The 19,402-nt window shown below is 36.6% G+C and overlaps 1 protein-coding gene across 1 annotated transcript; it reads left to right on the plus strand.

The window, feature by feature from the left end:
• Positions 1–657: 657 nt before the first annotated feature.
• Positions 658–16,582, plus strand: LOC145147704 (uncharacterized). The gene is made up of 13 exons (XM_079075094.1): positions 658–1,097; positions 1,217–1,565; positions 12,967–13,597; positions 13,812–13,852; positions 14,245–14,313; positions 14,397–14,497; positions 14,640–14,718; positions 14,792–14,890; positions 14,964–15,032; positions 15,305–15,354; positions 15,437–15,518; positions 15,817–15,911; positions 16,008–16,582. The coding sequence occupies exons 1-13, from the start codon at positions 802–804 to the stop codon at positions 16,102–16,104; spliced, it is 2,058 nt and encodes a 685-aa protein (XP_078931220.1). The 5' UTR covers positions 658–801; the 3' UTR covers positions 16,105–16,582.
• Positions 16,583–19,402: the final 2,820 nt, after the last annotated feature.

Here is a 19,402-nt window from a genome sequence, read left to right on the forward strand (position 1 = left end):
CAAAACACGGGTATGTTTAAAAAAACAAGCAGTTGATATATTTACAAATCACAGTATGTGTTTTTGTGTGTGAAAACGGATAAGTAATGTGAGTTTTTTCATTGCAAGTCAATGTTTGACTCTTCTATCAATTTTATTGATTTGGGTTTGCCGAAAAGGGTTGAAGAACAATCAATTCACTGATTTACAAATCAGTGTGTTGTGTGTGTGTGAAAGTTGATATATAATGTGTGTTTTTGTATAATATCTTTTTGCGAGTATCTTCAAGTTAAACTCTGACGTTTCTGTTGCTTTAATTTCTTGATTTGTGTTTCTTGAAAAGCAAGGAAGGGATTGAATAGCATTTAGTCGACTGATCTGTACTATAGATCAAAGTATGTGTTTTTGTGTGAGGCAATGGATAGGTGATGAGAGTTTCTGCATATTTCTTGTGTGTGTGTCTGCAAGTCAATTAGTCAAACCTTGACTTTCGTGTTAGTTTCTTCAATTGGGTCACTGTCCAGAAAGGGAAGAAAAGGCTTGAAAACCAATCAATTGATTGATCTACAAATAGCCGTATGAATTCTTTTTGTGTGAAATTGGTTTTACTAGTGTGTGATTTATGGTGTTGTGTTTCCTGTTTCTATTTTATGTAATGAAGACTTCCTGACACGAGATGATGATCTGTATCTTTCAGTGAGAAATCTTGGGTTTTTGTTAGTTTATTGATTTGGGTTTCCTCCAAAATTGTAAATTGAGGGTTAAAGTACCATTTTCTTGATCCACAAATCACAGTGAGTGTTATTGTGCGGAAGTGTGAAAATGGAGGAAAACACAAAAGCACCATCAGCTGAGGAGCTATTAAGAAAGATCCAGGAACTCGAAACACTCGAATCTCACCTCAAACAAAAAATATCAAAACTCATGCTCTCTGGTAACCAGAAAAAACCTGAGCACCAATGGTCTAATTCAGCATATGGTGGACCAGATGGTGCACACAAGCTTCGAGTCATGGAGCCTTTAGCAAGGAAGCTAACAGAAACTCAGTTTTTAAATATAATCCAGTCAATGGGTCTGGCTGTACATATATATGGTCTTGACCTTCGAATAATCTTCTGGTTAGCTCACCATTGCAAATTCATTAGTTATTATTCTTGTTCATTATGTCTATTGTATTAATTAATATGAATTTGAAGATAGTTTTTTTTAACATATTTGGTGAATGGGAATTGTGTAGGAACCGAGCTGCAGAAAAGCTTTACGGATATACATCGGCTGAAGCTTATGGGAAAACTCCCACAGAGCTTTTAGTCGACCCTAAAGATGGTTCATTATCTGATTATCTCCTTGAACGAACGATAAATGGAGAGAGTTGGTCTGGGGAGTTTCCTATAAGGAATAAGAAAGGAGAAAGATTTGTAGTTATGGGTTCGAATTCACCATTTCGGAATGAAATCGGAGGATTAGTTGGGGCTATGTGTGTTTCGAGTGCTTCAAGTCCATATCATGTAAGGAAGCATGCTAGACTTGGCTTTGATTCACAACAACCTCTACAGACATCAATTTCCTCGAAGATATCGAATTTGGTCAGTATTTCCTATTATTAATTAGCTTATGTTAACACAAGTTTAATAAAGAATTAGTACAATTAACACATGTAGGAGTATAGATCACTTTATTTCCAAATGGGTTCAAGAATCAACAAAAGTTATGCATAGATTTATCACATGAAATTCCACAAAGATATCAAATTTGGTTGGCATTAATAAATTTAGCCTTCCTTATACGAGTAAGATAGAAATCTAAGACAACCCATGCAAGAATTTGGTCATTTAATGTACAATTAATGGAAAAACTGCAATAATCAACACAGATAACTGAACGATTCAATTCATAATTGTATTCATCATGATCTCAATACTTATACATCAAGAGTTCTTATCAGTCAGATAAGGCTTAAATTTAAAATACATTTGAATACAATGAGATATGGATAACATGTATCCGATATACTTCAACATCCCCCCTCAAGTTGGAGCATGGAGCATGGGGATCAAAAATGCCTAACTTGTCCACTAGTTTGTTGAAATCAGTTTGCCCAATGATCAGTAGAAGAGCCTGCATAAATTGTGATAATATGTGCACCGAGTAGCCAACATTAGGGCGAGTGACTGCAAGATAGATAAGACGTCCCACCAAACACTGCTTCTGGATCATCTAATAACTCATCATGTGCGAGACCAAGTTTGTGATTTTGTTCAATTGGAAAACCTGCGGGCTTAGCACCTAAAAGACCCGCCTCCTTGATATCAAGGGTATATTTGCGCTGACATAAAAACAACCCTTTTGAGCTACGAGCGACTTCAATACCCAAAAAATATTTTAAAGACCTTTGATTCTTCATTTTGAAACAACTACTGAGATACCTTTGAATGTATTATTAGCAGTGGAGTTGTTTCCTGAAATAATTAGATCATCTACATAAACAAGAACATTAATTTGAGTTGTGCCTCGAGTATATGTAAATAAAGAATAGTCAGAGTAGGATTGTCTAAAACCATAGCTTTTAAGAGCTTTAACAAGCTTTTTGTGACATCCCCAAATTTCACGGCCATTTTAGAACTTTTTATTTATGCTTATTTAAAACAGAGTTTATTTATAAATGCGTTATTTGTTCCATAAAAGTATTTTCATAGAAATGTTTTTTTTATTGATTTATAAAAAACTTGGGGTGTCATAACTAATACAAAACATAAACATAAACAAGCCTTACAGTGTCTTAGACTAACTTAATTAAACTTAAATATCTTAAGGATATGCTACCCATTTTCCAACTTAATTGAACTTAAGTCTCTTTTACAAGTCTTATATTATCTCTTGGTAAGACTACAACATTCAACTCCTAATACCGACTTTGTTTAAACAACATTATCCTACTTCGGTGTGTACAAATTATTTATGTATTAATAAACCTCTATCCTTCTCTCTAATGATACTTTTATTATTGTTATCATGAAATGATAACTTAACTCATATAGAACCATACTTGGTTCGTATATCATATATTATCGGATATGTTCTTAACACGTATTCTAGGCAATAGCAAATATCAAGGTTCTAAAAAGCTCGCCATGGCGTGCCATGGCTAAAAGGCGTGTACCTGCCGCCAAGCTTTACCAAAACGCCGCCTTAACTCATATATGTGTAAAAAATGAATAATAGTTGAAAATACATATAAAAATATTAATTATATACAAAATTGTCGGCTTATGTCACGCCTTACAAACGACGTGGCTCACCAAGGCTCAAAAAAGCTTGAGGCTTGACATTGCCGCCAAGTCATGCCTTTCGTTATTTAGAACTTTGGAAAATATCTAACACATAAACTCTTTAACATATATTTAATACTTTAATTAATATTTGTATTAAAATCATGTTTATGAAAGGGCTATGCACTGACTTGATAAAAATGGGTGACTGATGATTTCGGCAGCGCTTCGCTTTGTACTTTGAAAAGACCTAAACGCATAAAACACTAAGCCTTAGTCTAGTTTCATAATCCTGGTGACTATAATAATTATAGTCTAGATTGCTCACTAATCCAACTGTCTACATCAAGATCTATCAAGTAAGGATCAACTAAGCAGGACAGTTGGGAGGCAAGATCATTTCGGCATAATAGCTTTTTTGAAATCCAACAACCATGACTATTCTAGAAACCTCTCCCGTAAGTAGATCAATCAGTATAATGACTTGGAATTACTGATAAATCTTATTTATAGGGTCATAATAACGACTTATGACTATAAATAGAAGTTACACTGAAAGCAAAAAAATGTACCTTAACTTACAGAGTTTAACGAAAATCGGGAAATTGCACTAGCAATACTCCGGCCTGATAGTTACTAGATGTCGGGCTCCAAGGGACTTCTGAGCTAGCCAAAATACCTTAACTACTAAGAGAAATTCGAGTACGAATAGAGGTTCGAGAGAGAAGATGTGGGGAATGAATGAACTCCTGGAAGCTATTTATAGGGCTGAAAATCACCATGCGCGCCGCGCAAGGTATGTTGCATGTTGTGCACTTCAGCCTTATTGGCTCCTCTCTTCTTTTGACACGGGTCGCGACCGGAGTTGTCCACCTCATCTAGAAACCTCACCTCTTCTAGAAGGCTGCCACGTGTCGCATTTTTGTGGTGCCACATGTCCAAAAGTCAAACTCGTCAAAAAGTTAATTGTCCAGCGCTACGCTCATCGTAGCACATACCTAAGCTCGACGTAGCACATTGCTCTACACTCGGCGTAGAGCTTGAGATGAAAAAAAAGAGAATTCCATGCTACGCTAAGCATAGAGAAAGGTACGCTCAACGTTGTTTCACTAATGTCCAAACATTATATTAAGCTCTTAATACCGAAGGCCAACCATGTAAACTCTCAGATCTGAATATAATGGATGTCTTAATGGATAAACTCTCCAACTTTATCCATTTGCATGGGAAAAAAGAGCACAAAGCTAAACCCTAAGTCCATATTATCACCTTTTGCTCAAGAACTCATGCATGGGTAGATAAGAGTGACCAAACTCTCATTTTTATGACTCAACAATCCCAAAGATATCTGGAAATATCACTCAAATGGTATAGAGTAGCTCATATTGACAAAGACCAAGGTTATGGGGACAAAAGCATAAAAACTCATGACCAAACTAGATCTAATATGAATAAACACCAAGATAGAAACTTTATACCTTCTAGGAGTTGTTGATGGAATGAAAAATCCAAATCTACAAAGCTTGGAGCTCCTAAGTGGTTCGTCAATGCAATTCTTCTATCAAAATCCACATAAAAACACTCAAAGAGCTTATAACTCACACAAGGTGCCTAGGTTTCGAAGTGGCTGTTTAGGAGGGTGGAGGCTGAGCATGGGGAGGATCCCAAGGAGTTATAGCCTTTAAATAGGGCTCACAACCCCAAGGATTAGGTTTTTGGTGCAACGCACCTACGCTCGGCGTAGCTTAACGTACGCTCATCATAAGTCATTAATCCCCCACATAAGATCTCCCTCCTACACATAGCGTAGGGTACTATCCCACATTCAATGTAGGACATCAACATGCAAAAAATTAATAATTTAATATTTAAAGAATTATACATGAAAATACAGGTGTTAGATCTAGACACAAAAAAATGTTTTTGTATCTAAATCATAAAGTTTCCATCATTTATTACCTAACGGGTAACCCACAAACAAGCACTTTCTACTATGACTAGAAAATTTATCTCCTTTGGCTTTTTGATTGTGAGCAAAACATAGACACCCAAATGTCTTGATTGTAGTATAAGATGGTAAACTGCCAAATAGTATTTCAAAAGGAGTTTTATTGTTTAACAGAGGAAAAGGTGTTCTATTAATCAAATGAGAGGCAGTTAGAACACATTCCCTTAAAAAACTCACAAGTGAATTAGCTTGAAACATTAGAGCTCGCCCTATATTGAGAAGATGTTTATGTTTTCTTTCCACTCGTCCATTTTGTTGAGGAGTACCCACATAAGAAGTTTGAAAAACGATACTTTTGTAGAAAAATAGTCTAACAAGCAATTAAATTTTGTCCTGTTATCATCTAAACAATTTTTATCTTTCGAGAAAATTTCCTATCAATCATAGCAACGAAAAACATGAACATTTCAGTTTTGTCAACCATAAGATATATCCACACATCACGAGAGTAATCATCAAATAAAGTTAAAAAATATCGTGCACCACAACTGGAAGGGTATTTGTAAGGTCCCTATATATCACAATGTATTTTTTTCAAAAACTCTACCACTCAAAGGAAATTTGTACCTAGATTGTTTAGCCCGAAAACACACTTCACAGGCTTTATTCAAACTACCCCTAATATTGCTAGTGGGAAGGAGGGATTTCACCATTTTTTTAAAGGATGATCCTTTCTTTTATTTACAAATCCAGCATTGATGATACTCCATTGACCAAAACATGAATAATAGAGTTGCCTTTTCCAAAGTAGTACAGTCCGTCCCGTCTAACGCTTGATCCAATCAGCTTCCTCGATCGGTCTTGTATAGCACATATATAAGAATCAAATTGTGCAATGCATTGCACGTCATCATTTAATTGAGAAACCTAGATCAGATTACAATTCAGTTTGGGAACTAGAAGTACACGTTTGAGTGTAATTTTGTCACATAATTTGACTCTACCCTCATGAGTGGCAATTACCTTTTTGCCATTAGGCAAACCTACCAGTGAGCTTGGTACTTTTCGAATGTTATTTAGCCAGGAAGCATCGCATGTAACATGATGGGTTGCCCCTGAATCAATTATCCACAACCGTTTTTAAAATTTACCATTTAATCGCTTTTCAGGAATTTTTGAAGTGCTTATCGGACCTATGAGTGCTTTCCATTGCTCGATAGTGAACAACATGCAAGGGAGAGTTATTATTATCTCCAGGTTTATAACTATGATTTGTAGTCATCGAATTTGCACACACCACTCCTCTTTCACATCCACATGATTTGCCGCCTCTGCCTCCTCCATTTGATTTGCTTCGGTCCTCCCACCACTCCAGATAGCCAACCAACTCAAAACAATTAGCAGCCACGTGTCCGGTTTTCTTGCAGTGAGAGCACATCAAAGAAGATTAATCTGTTCGTTCTCCTCGACCTCTACCTTTGTTTGTGTTGGATCGAACAGAAAATCCTACAACTTTAGCGTGTTTATCTTCTAAGATCACTTTGGCAGTCCTTACACGTTCCTCTTGTACTACCAACTGAAACGCTTTATCAAGAGACGACAATGGATCTTGTGATAGGATACTTGTGCGAAGAATGGAGAAGTGATCGGAGCACAATCCCATTTGGAATTTGTGAAGCATTTCGGTGTCTCTTCTTGCCTCGTTTCTGGTTTCAGCAATGCAAATCGCACAACATGTGCAAGTGATGGTTGGCTAATGTTTGTGAAGCTCCGCCCACAAAGCCATGAGTTTCCCAAAGTATTCAGTCACCGCCATGTTCTTTTTCTGCTCACACTTAACAATCAAGGATTTTATCTGCTGAATTTTTGGTCCATTGACCACAACATATCGTGACTTGAGGGTATCCCATAACTTTTTCACATCTCGATGCTTTGAAAAGTAACATTTAATTTTTGGATCAATTGTGTTCATGATCCATGATACTAACATAACAATGACTGTATTCCAATCAAATTCAGTGACAGGAGGAACTCTTTCACTAATCGTCCCATCAAGAAACCCAAATTTTCTACATGCTTCTAAGGCCATCTGGATATCACCAGCCCAGTCATCGTAGTTGTCTCCACGAACTCTGGTTGGTGTAATTTAATCTCGAGGGCGGTCTTGTGCAGCAAGATAAAACAAAGAGTTGGATTCGATCTTAGGAATTGTGTTTCCGCCTCCTCTTGTGCCTTAGTGTCTCCTCCATGCCTCTAGTGTCTCCTCCAGGCATGGTGGTGTTAGGTTTGTTTCAAACCTCTAATACTATGAAATAATCAAGGGAAAATGACATAAATGCCCTACAAACTTTTTAGGGTTTCTTCATTTAGTCCCTAAACTATTTTCGTGGTTTTATGAGGGCATAAACTCGTTTTTATCGCGTCTATTAGGTCCTCTTGGGAGAATTGAAGGGGTAAACCGGTTACCCCTTGCCACATAAGCAATAAATCATCCTCCCTTGACCCATGTATGCAATAAATCATCATCCTTGGATCTTACACAAAGCCACAACATTTTCTGCGTTCTTTCCTCCCTCCCATTCCTCATCCTTCACAAACTACTACAAATAACACAAAACTTACTTACAATTGCAAGAAAAATCTTCAAAAAAGATTAGGATCTTTAAAAAAATCGTCAGAAAAAATGCAAACCTAAATAACTGGTTTGGGTTAAAATAAAGATCGACGAACTTGAAATTGAAAACCTAAATCAGTGGTCGATGGAGAGACTATCAGTGGTGGCAGACCCAATTCGTTATCGAAAGCTTCTAGTAGATACCCAAAATCCGGCTGATCGACGGGCTCCGACAGATTGAAAATTTCATTCTCAAAGCTCCTAATCACATAATCAAGATCTGTAATGTTCACACCACCCTATGTTGTCCTGTTCTGTTCGGTAAAGATCTCCTTGAGTTTTGTCTTTTGAGGAGCAATCTCGCTATTGATTCTATCTAATTTTTGCAATATATCGTTTCTGATGCTATGCAAGATAGTGTACAACTCTTCAAATTGACTAATTCTTCAGGATCCTTGCTTAGATTATCGCTTGTCAGTATATCAATCAACGTCGATAACTCGAGGGTAAACTCATGAAATTTGTTCGCGACTGATTGTTGCTCAATCAAAATCCATATTTTACTTCCGCTGCATCAATCTTCAATCTGTTAGAAATCAAATAAGCAATAAATCATCCTCCCTTGCCACATAAGCAATAAATCATCCTCCCTTGACCCATGTATGCAATAAATCATCATCCCTGGATCTTACACAAAGCCACAACATTTTCTGCGTTCTTTCATCCCTCCCATTCCTCATCCTTCACAAACTACTACAAATAACACAAAACTTACTTACAATTGCAAGAAAAATCTTCAAAAAAGATTAGGATCTTTAAAAAAATCGTCAGAAAAAATGCAAACCTAAATAACTGGTTTGGGTTAAAATAAAGATCGACGAACTTGAAATTGAAAACCTAAATCAGTGGTCGATGGAGAGACTATCAGTGGTGGCAGACCCAATTCGTCATCGAAAGCTTCTAGTAGATACCCCAAATCCGGCTGATCGACGGGCTCCGACAAATTGAAAATTTCATTCTCAAAGCTCCTAATCACATAATCAAGATCTGTAATGTTCACACCACCCTATGTTGTCCTGTTCTGTTCGGTGAAGATCTCCTTGAGTTTTGTCTTTTGAGGAGCAATCTCGCTATTGATTCTATCTAATTTTTGCAATATATCGTTTCTGATGCTATGCAAGATAGTGTACAACTCTTCAAATTGACTAATTCTTCAGCATCCTTGCTTAGATTATCGCTTGTCAGTATATCAATCAACGTCGATAACTCGAGGGTAAACTCATGAAATTTGTTCGCGACTGATTGTTGCTCAATCAAAATCCATATTTTACTTCCGCTGCATCAATCTTCAATCTGTTAGAAATCAAATAAGCAATAAATCATCCTCCCTTGCCACATAAGCAATAAATCATCCTCCCTTGACCCATGTATGCAATAAATCATCATCCCTGGATCTTACACAAAGCCACAACATTTTCTGCGTTCTTTCATCCCTCCCATTCCTCATCCTTCACAAACTACTACAAATAACACAAAACTTACTTACAATTGCAAGAAAAATCTTCAAAAAAGATTAGGATCTTTAAAAAAATCGTCAGAAAAAATGCAAACCTAAATAACTGGTTTGGGTTAAAATAAAGATCGACGAACTTGAAATTGAAAACCTAAATCAGTGGTCGATGGAGAGACTATCAGTGGTGGCAGACCCAATTCGTCATCGAAAGCTTCTAGTAGATACCCCAAATCCGACTGATCGACGGGCTCCGACAAATTGAAAATTTCATTCTCAAAGCTCCTAATCACATAATCAAGATATGTAATGTTCACACCACCCTATGTTGTCCTGTTCTGTTCGGTGAAGATCTCCTTGAGTTTTGTCTTTTGAGGAGCAATCTCGCTATTGATTCTATCTAATTTTTGCAATATATCGTTTCTGATGCTATGCAAGATAGTGTACAACTCTTCAAATTGACTAATTCTTCAGCATCCTTGCTTAGATTATCGCTTGTCAGTATATCAATCAACGTCGATAACTCGAGGGTAAACTCATGAAATTTGTTCGCGACTGATTGTTGCTCAATCAAAATCCATATTTTACTTCCGCTGCATCAATCTTCAATCTGTTAGAAATCAAATAAGCAATAAATCATCCTCCCTTGCCACATAAGCAATAAATCATCCTCCCTTGACCCATGTATGCAATAAATCATCATCCCTGGATCTTACACAAAGCCACAACATTTTCTGCGTTCTTTCCTCCCTCCCATTCCTCATCCTTCACAAACTACTACAAATAACACAAAACTTACTTACAATTGCAAGAAAAATCTTCAAAAAAGATTAGGATCTTTAAAAAAATCGTCAGAAAAAATGCAAACCTAAATAACTGGTTTGGGTTAAAATAAAGATCGACGAACTTGAAATTGAAAACCTAAATCAGTGGTCGATGGAGAGACTATCAGTGGTGGCAGACCCAATTCGTCATCGAAAGCTTCTAGTAGATACCCCAAATCCGACTGATCGACGGGCTCCGACAAATTGAAAATTTCATTCTCAAAGCTCCTAATCACATAATCAAGATATGTAATGTTCACACCACCCTATGTTGTCCTGTTCTGTTCGGTGAAGATCTCCTTGAGTTTTGTCTTTTGAGGAGCAATCTCGCTATTGATTCTATCTAATTTTTGCAATATATCGTTTCTGATGCTATGCAAGATAGTGTACAACTCTTCAAATTGACTAATTCTTCAGCATCCTTGCTTAGATTATCGCTTGTCAGTATATCAATCAACGTCGATAACTCGAGGGTAAACTCATGAAATTTGTTCGCGACTGATTGTTGCTCAATCAAAATCCATATTTTACTTCCGCTGCATCAATCTTCAATCTGTTAGAAATCAAATACGTATGGCTCAAAATACACCCAGATAGAAAAGGAAGAATGAAGATATACACACTTAGTTTTGGGGACTTTTTCTCTCTGTTGTATTCCAAACAAACGAAAAGTACAATCTATAAATATGAAAGCTTCAAAATAAATAGAATAAAACAAAACTAACTTTCTAAACTAACGGATAGACTTCCCAGTAAAAGCTAACCCACGTTTACCTAATTATATGACACCAAGTCACACTTTATTATCCACTAAAACCTAGTCAACATAAACAAATCAAAACTACCGTTAACCATGCAAACTCATTACTCCTTAATCGACCCGTAACCCATGAACCCATGAACGAAACCCGATTAACCCAACAATCACCCCTTTAATCGGTTTCGTCATACCACTTGTTCACAGCAGTCATTAATCACCAATTCACCATCTTTTCAACTTCATTCTCGACCTTTCCCGGACACCCGACCACCACCTCAGTCATGTCCAAAGTCTTCACCCAATCCTGACTTTTCCCGGACACCCGATCTTCACCTCGGTCACGTCCAAAGTCCTCCATACCCGGCTGTTGTTTGTCACCACACAAAATCCGTTTTCACCTGACACTTCTGTGAAACGAGAGCCTTCTTCCACCGATCAAGAAAACAAAGCCATCTGCTTTTCCCGTCTTCTTTCACCTGCAAAACGAAACAAACCCAAAGCCACCTGCTTTGACGGATCTTTTCTTTTCGTTTTCTCACGCATCTCCAATAACTCTCTCCATTTTCCGGTAACATACCCACAACTTACCGCCGGAATTGCCTTTGAATATCATACTTCTCTTTGATCACAACTAACAGCTACAGACTGTCTGTCTTTAGTCACCCCCGTCGTCTCGAACGGTGTTCCCCGTCTCCTCACAACAATTGTCCACCCGGAAAAAACTTTTCCTTCTCCGTCTTTTGCTGTTAACGAGTCCCAAAATAGCCTCTGTTGTCTTGAACCTTCTTGTGTAATTAGACCTTCATTTTTTTCTGCAATAAAGATCACTGCCAAACACTCCGCTTCCGCTGCAATGGCAGCCCCACACCCGAAGGCTCCTCCCCTTCGAAAGTCGACTCTCAAACCAGCCCTCTTCGACCTTAGGCTCTGATACCAAATGTTAGAAATCAAATACGTATGGCTCAAAATACACCCAGATAGAAAAGGAAGAATAAAGATATACACACTTAGTTTTGGGGACTTTTTCTCTCTGTTGTATTCCAAACAAACGAAAAGTACAATCTATAAATATGAAAGCTTCAAAATAAATAGAATAAAACAAAACTAACTTTCTAAACTAACGGATAGACTTCCCAGTAAAAGCTAACCCACGTTTACCTAATTATATGACACCAAGTCACACTTTATTATCCACTAAAACCTAGTCAACATAAACAAATCAAAACTACCGTTAACCATGCAAACTCATTACTCCTTAATCGACCCGTAACCCATGAACCCATGAACGAAACCCGATTAACCCAACACAATCAACTCTTTCTCTACAAGATAATGTACAACTCTTCAAATCACAACACCACCGGCGTTGATTCTTGTGGGGTAGCTGGAGAGGCGAGAAGAGGTAGATATAAAGACAAAGATCTAGGTTGTAAGTCCAGGACCATATACATGCTTCAAGCTTAATCCATGAGACGGTGACAGGTGTGGTAGTTAATGAGGTGGAGCTGGGTTGCACCATTAGTGGCGGTGAAGAAGATGACTGCATCGATTTTTGAATGAGTTTGATTAAACTTTTAACAAGTAATTATTTCATAAAAGTTAACTGGTACACCTAGGTAGCCATATATCGCCACATCAATGCTGATTCGGTGCCACATGTGCTTCAACTGTATTAATGACATACTATACCGGTTGTTCTAGGTGAAGGTGACTAAAAAACCAGGTCAGCAGCTACTTTATTCCCTCATAAGCCATAAAAAAATTTTAGTAACTAAAAGGGTAAACCTTAAAAAGTTTGTAGGCTATATGTGTCATTTTCCCAATAATCAACACAGATAACTGAATGATTCAATTCATCATTGTATTCATCATGATCTCAATACTTATACATTAAGAGTTCTTATCAAGAAATAAACTAACAATCAGATAAGGCTTAAACTTAAAATACATTTGAATACAATGAGATATGGATAAGATGTATCAGATATACTTCAACAAAAACCAACAAAAAGTGTGCAGGTTTACTTGATTAATTCTTGTTACTTCGAAAACATTTGAGCAGGCTTCAAAGGTGAAGATGAAAATGAAGACGGGAGACAACTACACGGATCATGAAGATGGGATTGATGTCGCGTATGATCATAGTGAAGCAAGCACCCCGAGGGGACATATTTCGTCTCCATTTGGAGATTTTTTTCCCTCCAAGAGCGCAGAAGAGCATTTTACCAGAAAACTCACGATAGATTCTGGATACAAGAGTGAAAACAAACCAGGGATCCACAAGATTTTTTCTTCAAAAGCAGATGCATGGATGGGTAAAAAAACAAGTGCATGGTCACATAAAGGAAACGTAAGAGTAGAGTCTTTTGATACTATTTTTGGTCGGTTTGGTTGGCAACGGTTGGATATCAACCAGGAACACGAGCCTTGTCCACAAATGAGTTCTTATGCTTCCTCAAAACTAGACCTTCAACTATTGGAAAATACCAACAAGAGTAATAACAAAATTGAGGCTTCAGTGTTGTTGTTTTCTTCATTACATGTTAGTAGAAGTACTACAAGTAACTCAAGTAGCTCCAGCAACATTACGAGCATCAAAAGCAATGCCATCATCAAAGTGGAGAGGGAAACTGATAGCTTGGATTGCGAAATCTTGTGGGAGGATTTGATAACAAGAGAACAGATTGGACAAGGTAATAGAAGGGTATTGTAGTCATTTGGAAAACTATCAAACTATACAAGTAATATTATGGAAATCTTGTGGGAGGATTTGATAACGGGAGACCTTTCTTATGGATTCCCACCTCCTTACCCCTATCCCACTTATGCGGGGATAGAATTATACATGTAGTCTTTTATTATTTATGAAATCTTTTGACATTTTATGTTTCACATATATTTTGGCAGGTTCATGTGGGACTGTATATCGTGCATTGTGGTATGGATCAGTATGTTCTCCATCTCTCACTTGATTATATCTCTTGTGGAGATCTCGGTGATTTTGTTTTTCTTTTAGTTGATGCACTACTGAAACTTTGGTGTACAGGTTCATGGTCTGCTGGGTATGCACGTGCATATCCTTTAAAAGGAAAGTCTAGTGTAAGAAAAGTAAAAAAAAAACAATTATTCTACCCCTTGTATAGACAATAGACTAATCTGCCACTACGGGTTTTGTCCTCTTGTGGGATTGAGATTTTAGTATGCTTAAAAGAGTTTTTTTTTTTTTTTTTTTTTTTTTTTTCTTCGAAAGAGAGTATGCTTAAAAGAGTTACACAGATGCTTTTATATTATTTAAGAAAAGGATGGAAAATGAATGTAAAATGTCAATTTATGTATACAGGATGTTGCGATCAAGTTATTTGAATATCAAGAGTATCCAGATGATTTGATGGTATCATTTAAGCAGGAGGTAACTATTTTCATTAATGCATATAACTTTTCAGCCGTGTGAGTGTTTAAGTTGCATCAAACTATTATGTTTCTTTTTTCAAGATATCTATCATGAAAAAGCTTCGACATCCAAATATTTTGCTCTTCATGGGTTCGGTGACATCAACTCCACATCTATGCATTGTCACAGAGTTCCTTCCCCGGTTGGTTCTTTAATCCAATAAAATTTGCAATGTATCTTTTTTATGAAAACGTATGACAATATGCATAAATAATCTCAGTTGACTATTTGATTAATGTGCATGTATACAGTACTCTTTTTATAAATTGACTTATGTTGCGTAGTGGAAGTCTGTTTCGGATACTTCAGCGAAATACAACCCGATTAGATTGGAAACGTTGTCTCCATATGGCCATGGATATTGTAAGTAGCATGCTAATTATCATCTTTTCCATCTTTCTTTTGAGTTGTTTGTCTTATTTGTGATTCTCTCAAGGCACGAGGCATGAATTATCTTCATCATTGCAACCCACCCATTGTTCACCGTGATTTGAAGTCTTCAAATCTTCTTGTGGATAAGAATTGGACAGTGAAGGTATGCTTTGACTACCCTTTATTGTTGTGTGGCATTTTTCTTTGTTTTTATTGCTAATAATATGATCTTTTAGGTTGGTGACTTTGGTCTCTCTCGTGTCAAGCATCACACGTACCTCAAAACAAAGTCGGGGAGAGGAACGGTATTTCAATATTCTTTCTGGATTTAGGTTCCCCTAATTTGTTCCAAAAATAACAATGAAGAAGCCTTTTGTTGGTTTCATCTTTTTTTTCTTGAACCAAGAAAATGGGACTCACAAAATGAAATTTTATCAACGGCATAGAGTTTTGTTTATATTAGTACATGAAGAGCACAATTAACACAAAATACAATTCAAATTTGAGGTTAAAGGGGCTATATTTGACTTCAGAAAACAAGATGTTGGCTTGACTGATTTCTTGTTCCTTTTTGTAGCCTCAATGGATGGCTCCGGAGATCCTACGTAACGAGGACGCAGATGAAAAGTAAGTCTGTGTATGAGGAAAAAGAATTTTTTTTCATGAATTTTGGAATCCAATATTTGGTTTGTTTGTTGGCAATCTTTAGGTCTGATGTATACAGCTATGGTGTGGTATTGTGGGAAATTACCACCGGGAAGATCCCTTGGAATGATCTTAATCCGATGCAGGTATGCTATTCTCAAGTATGAAATTCATTATTTTTTGCTTCAACTTTCAAGACCAAACACAACATATTCTAAAAGCACAAAATATACATAAATGGTATAAATTTGATATTCAATATTTTTTGCTTCAACTTTCAAGGCCAAACACTATATTTTGCCTTAAGAAAGAGTAAAGTTTCAAATCAAGCTTGATGTTTAAGGTTGTTTCGCTGGCTTCATCAAAGTCAATGTCCATCTCTTTGCTTCTTGAGGTCCCAAAAGGGAGAAATGCAAACTACAGTTTTACGTATGATACTTGTAGGTTATTGGAGCCGTAGGGTTCATGAATCGACGACTGGAGATTCCAAAAGATGTTGATCCACTGTGGGCTTTTCTAATCGAAAGTTGTTGGTGCAGGTTGGTCTCTTTCTGATGAAAATGTTAGAATAATATTGACATGTTTAAAATATCTTTTACAATTGATGGGGGATCGATTTTCTTTTCTATGGTCAGTGAACCACAATCCCGGCCAACATTCCAAGAAATACTAAATAAGCTTAAAGATTTGCAAAAGAAGTATGTGGTTGAACGCAGGAGAAAGGAACCGTAAAACATTCCAAGAAATACTAAATAAACTTAAAGATTCCACATGTGCTATAGACGAAAGAGCTTCGCAATGGAGGATAAAGTCATACCTGGGGTGGACAAAAAGAAACAACTCACAGAAGAGTAGGGGCTTGTCCTTGAAAGAAGGACAAAGAAGCATCGAAATAAAGTAATCAAGTTGGTATTAGTGAAGTGGAAGCAAAATTATTTTGGGGTGAGTCTTACGTAGGAGACGGATAACGAATTAATGTTAGAGAAATTCCCCCATTCGTTTTTGCACAAAGAGATTTCACAACAAAATCCTCCTAAAGGGAGGAAGAGTGTATACCAACGAATTTCCATAGTTATGAGTGTATAATAACTTAGGGGTTTTTAGGTTTGTTTGAGTTTACGTATCCAAAATATCCGAAACCGAAAAAATAAACCTAAAAACCGAAAAATCGTAATGATTTTCAGGTTAACCAAACCGCTAAAATATTCGGTTTTTCCGTTCGGTTACGGTTCATATATATATATATATATATATATATATATATATATATATATATATATATATATATATATATATATATATTGTCATGGATTGTTAAGAAAAAACCTCGAATTTTTATCCTTTTAATTTATAATACAATGTTTAGTTTTGATTTATTGTTATATGTTGTAGAAATTACTAGCTATTACTCCTGTAAGGAAACTGCAACTGTAATTGCTAAATTTGCTATTAAATTTTAACATCTTCATAAATTCAAAAAGGTTATAATGAACTTACAATGTGTGCTCCTTATTTCGGAAGGGCGAGTGACCTTTTGTAAAGGACATCTCCGCATAATTTCCATTTTAATCTTTATACATCTACAGTAAGACATAATTTTAATCTTTATACATCTACAGGAAGACATAAGTATATTATGTATGGGAGATAATTTCCCATTACCCTATTAGGATATATAATTTTAGGTTTATAAGTTTATTATATAACTAGGATTTTACCTGCCGCAGCAGTCATAGACTTAAGAAAAGAAACACTTCAGTAGCAAAATAAAACTTAAGGACTTAAGTTACCAAAACACAAAAGTTAGGGACCAAATCCATGTTTAGAAACTTAAAAGAACTTAAGTTGCCAAAGCATAAAAGTCAGGTCCAAAGTCATGTCAAGCAAAATGCTTAAAAATAAGCACGAAAACGTAAAAAATATTTACGTTGAAACCGAGATAAACTCGAAGCACGAAAACGTAAAAATAAAATTAAAAGTCGACGGGTTCAAAGTGACATTTTACAAAGTCGAGGGGTGGTAACTGGGGGTGAAACACGAAAGTTTACATAACAGAGTGGGTTAAAGTGACATTTTAGAAAATTCAAAGTTTAAGGAATAAAAACAACATATTAAAAGTAGATGGTGGAAATACAAAGGGTGAAGATGACAAATTTTAAAAAGTACAAAGTTATCAGGAGTAGAAGCATCTTTTTAAAAAGTATAGGTGTAAAAGCATCATTTTCCAAAATAAGGGGTGGAGTATGTAGATGGATACAAAGGGATGTAATATGAAGATGGATACAAAGTATAAGGGTGAACCAAAGTCGGTGCATAACTCCACTCACTTTGGTATTTAGAATTACATCGACTTTGAATAAACGAAAGATTACTGAGAATCTAATGTAGGAGCAACAATCAATCTAAAAGATTATTTTTATTTTGGGTAAATTACACCAATCGTCTCTCGTGCATCAGGTGTCAAAATGCACGTTTATTTCTTATTTTCAAAAATTAACCCAGACAGTCTCTCGTTTGTTTAAAACTTTGGCGCTTCATGCATGATAATCACTTTTGTTGCAATTTTAGTCTGCGTCATATCTAAAATGACCATAATGCCCTTTATGTATTTTTTTTCCAATTAATTTTTTGTTAATATTATTAACAATTAAAAAGAAAAAAAAAAGAGATATTCTTTACTGTTCCTCTTCTCTAAACTCTTCAAAAACCCTAAAATCACTCCTCCTTAAGCCACCATCGATGGATACTCTCTCCAACAAACCCTCTCTCCAGCCTACAGCCGATATCAGATCTCCTTCGTCTTTCTGAGTCTGGAAACGACGCCGAAAATGAAGGTAGGTTTTGTTGGAGGAAACTAGGGTTTTGACGTCATCAGATTTGATAATTCGTTTTTAATTTAGAGATCTCAGAATTTTAACATTACATTCTCACCTCAAACGAAAGGATTCTGATTGTTTCTGGCGTTTTGTTGCTGATTTCTTTCTTGTTATTAGCTGATGGTTTCGAAGATGATTCCAAGAGGAGAGTGTGCTTGAGATTCAAAATCATTTGATTCCCCTATCCTCAATAACCAAGGTGTCACACCCCCGGACCAGACGGCGGAAACGTCCGGAGGCGGGTGACTTCATTGTGCAGTATCATAACAATTGAATATAAATGAAACAGAGCAATCCAAACATCATACATTGAGATAACAAACTTATATTGTTTACATATTGTATTTGTCATTCGAATTACAAAAGAGACATAAGCAGAAAATCCAAACTACAGCTAGATAGTCTTGCATCCGCGTCCCTTGTTACCTGCTTACTAGATCCCTGAGAATACAAGTCATTTTGAAAACCGTCAACTAAACAGTTGGTGAGTTCATAAGCATTTTTGTATAAAATCGTTTACACTTGTTTAGAATCGTTCTCATTGTACTTTCGGAAAATCCGATATTTTCTATGAAATCGTTTGAAGCCTTGCTTTGAAAATCATGGATATATGTGTGCATGTCATTACTTTTGTTCATCCTTATAAGGAATGATTTTGAAAAGTAGTGAAATTTATAAAGCGAGTTGTATCCGAGAATAGTTCTTTAGTGTAACATCCGGGAAATTGGGTATATCTATTTAACCCTTCCTTCTTTCTAAGTTGTCTTGTTTAGCCCTTAAAAGTAGATTGTGGCAAATGAGTACGCTGGGCGTACTGAAGAGTACGCTGCGCGTACTCATGGGCGTGTTCTGGACGCGGACTCCACCCCGTACGTTGGGCGTACCTTAGGCTACGCTGGGCGTAGCGGGTCCATACTCAAAACCCTAAATGAGACTTGAGCCCTATATAAAGAAAGCTATGGCCTTATCCTCAGCCACCATTTGAGAGAGTGAAACCCTAAGAGAGAGCCAACCTTCGTTCTAAGCTTGTGTGTGAGTGTTCTTGAGCAAAAAGTGCATTTGTGTGTTAGTGAAGAAGAAGAGGAGGTTCTTGTGAAGGCTAGAAGTTGGAGTGCAAGCTTGGATCTGAGTTCTACAGAGGGAGGAGCTTCACT

The sequence above is a fragment of the Lactuca virosa genome, chromosome 1 (assembly GCF_052849685.1).
Source record: "Lactuca virosa cultivar CGN04683 chromosome 1, Lactuca_virosa_CGN04683_v6, whole genome shotgun sequence".
NCBI classification, from domain to species: Eukaryota; Viridiplantae; Streptophyta; class Magnoliopsida; order Asterales; family Asteraceae; genus Lactuca; species Lactuca virosa.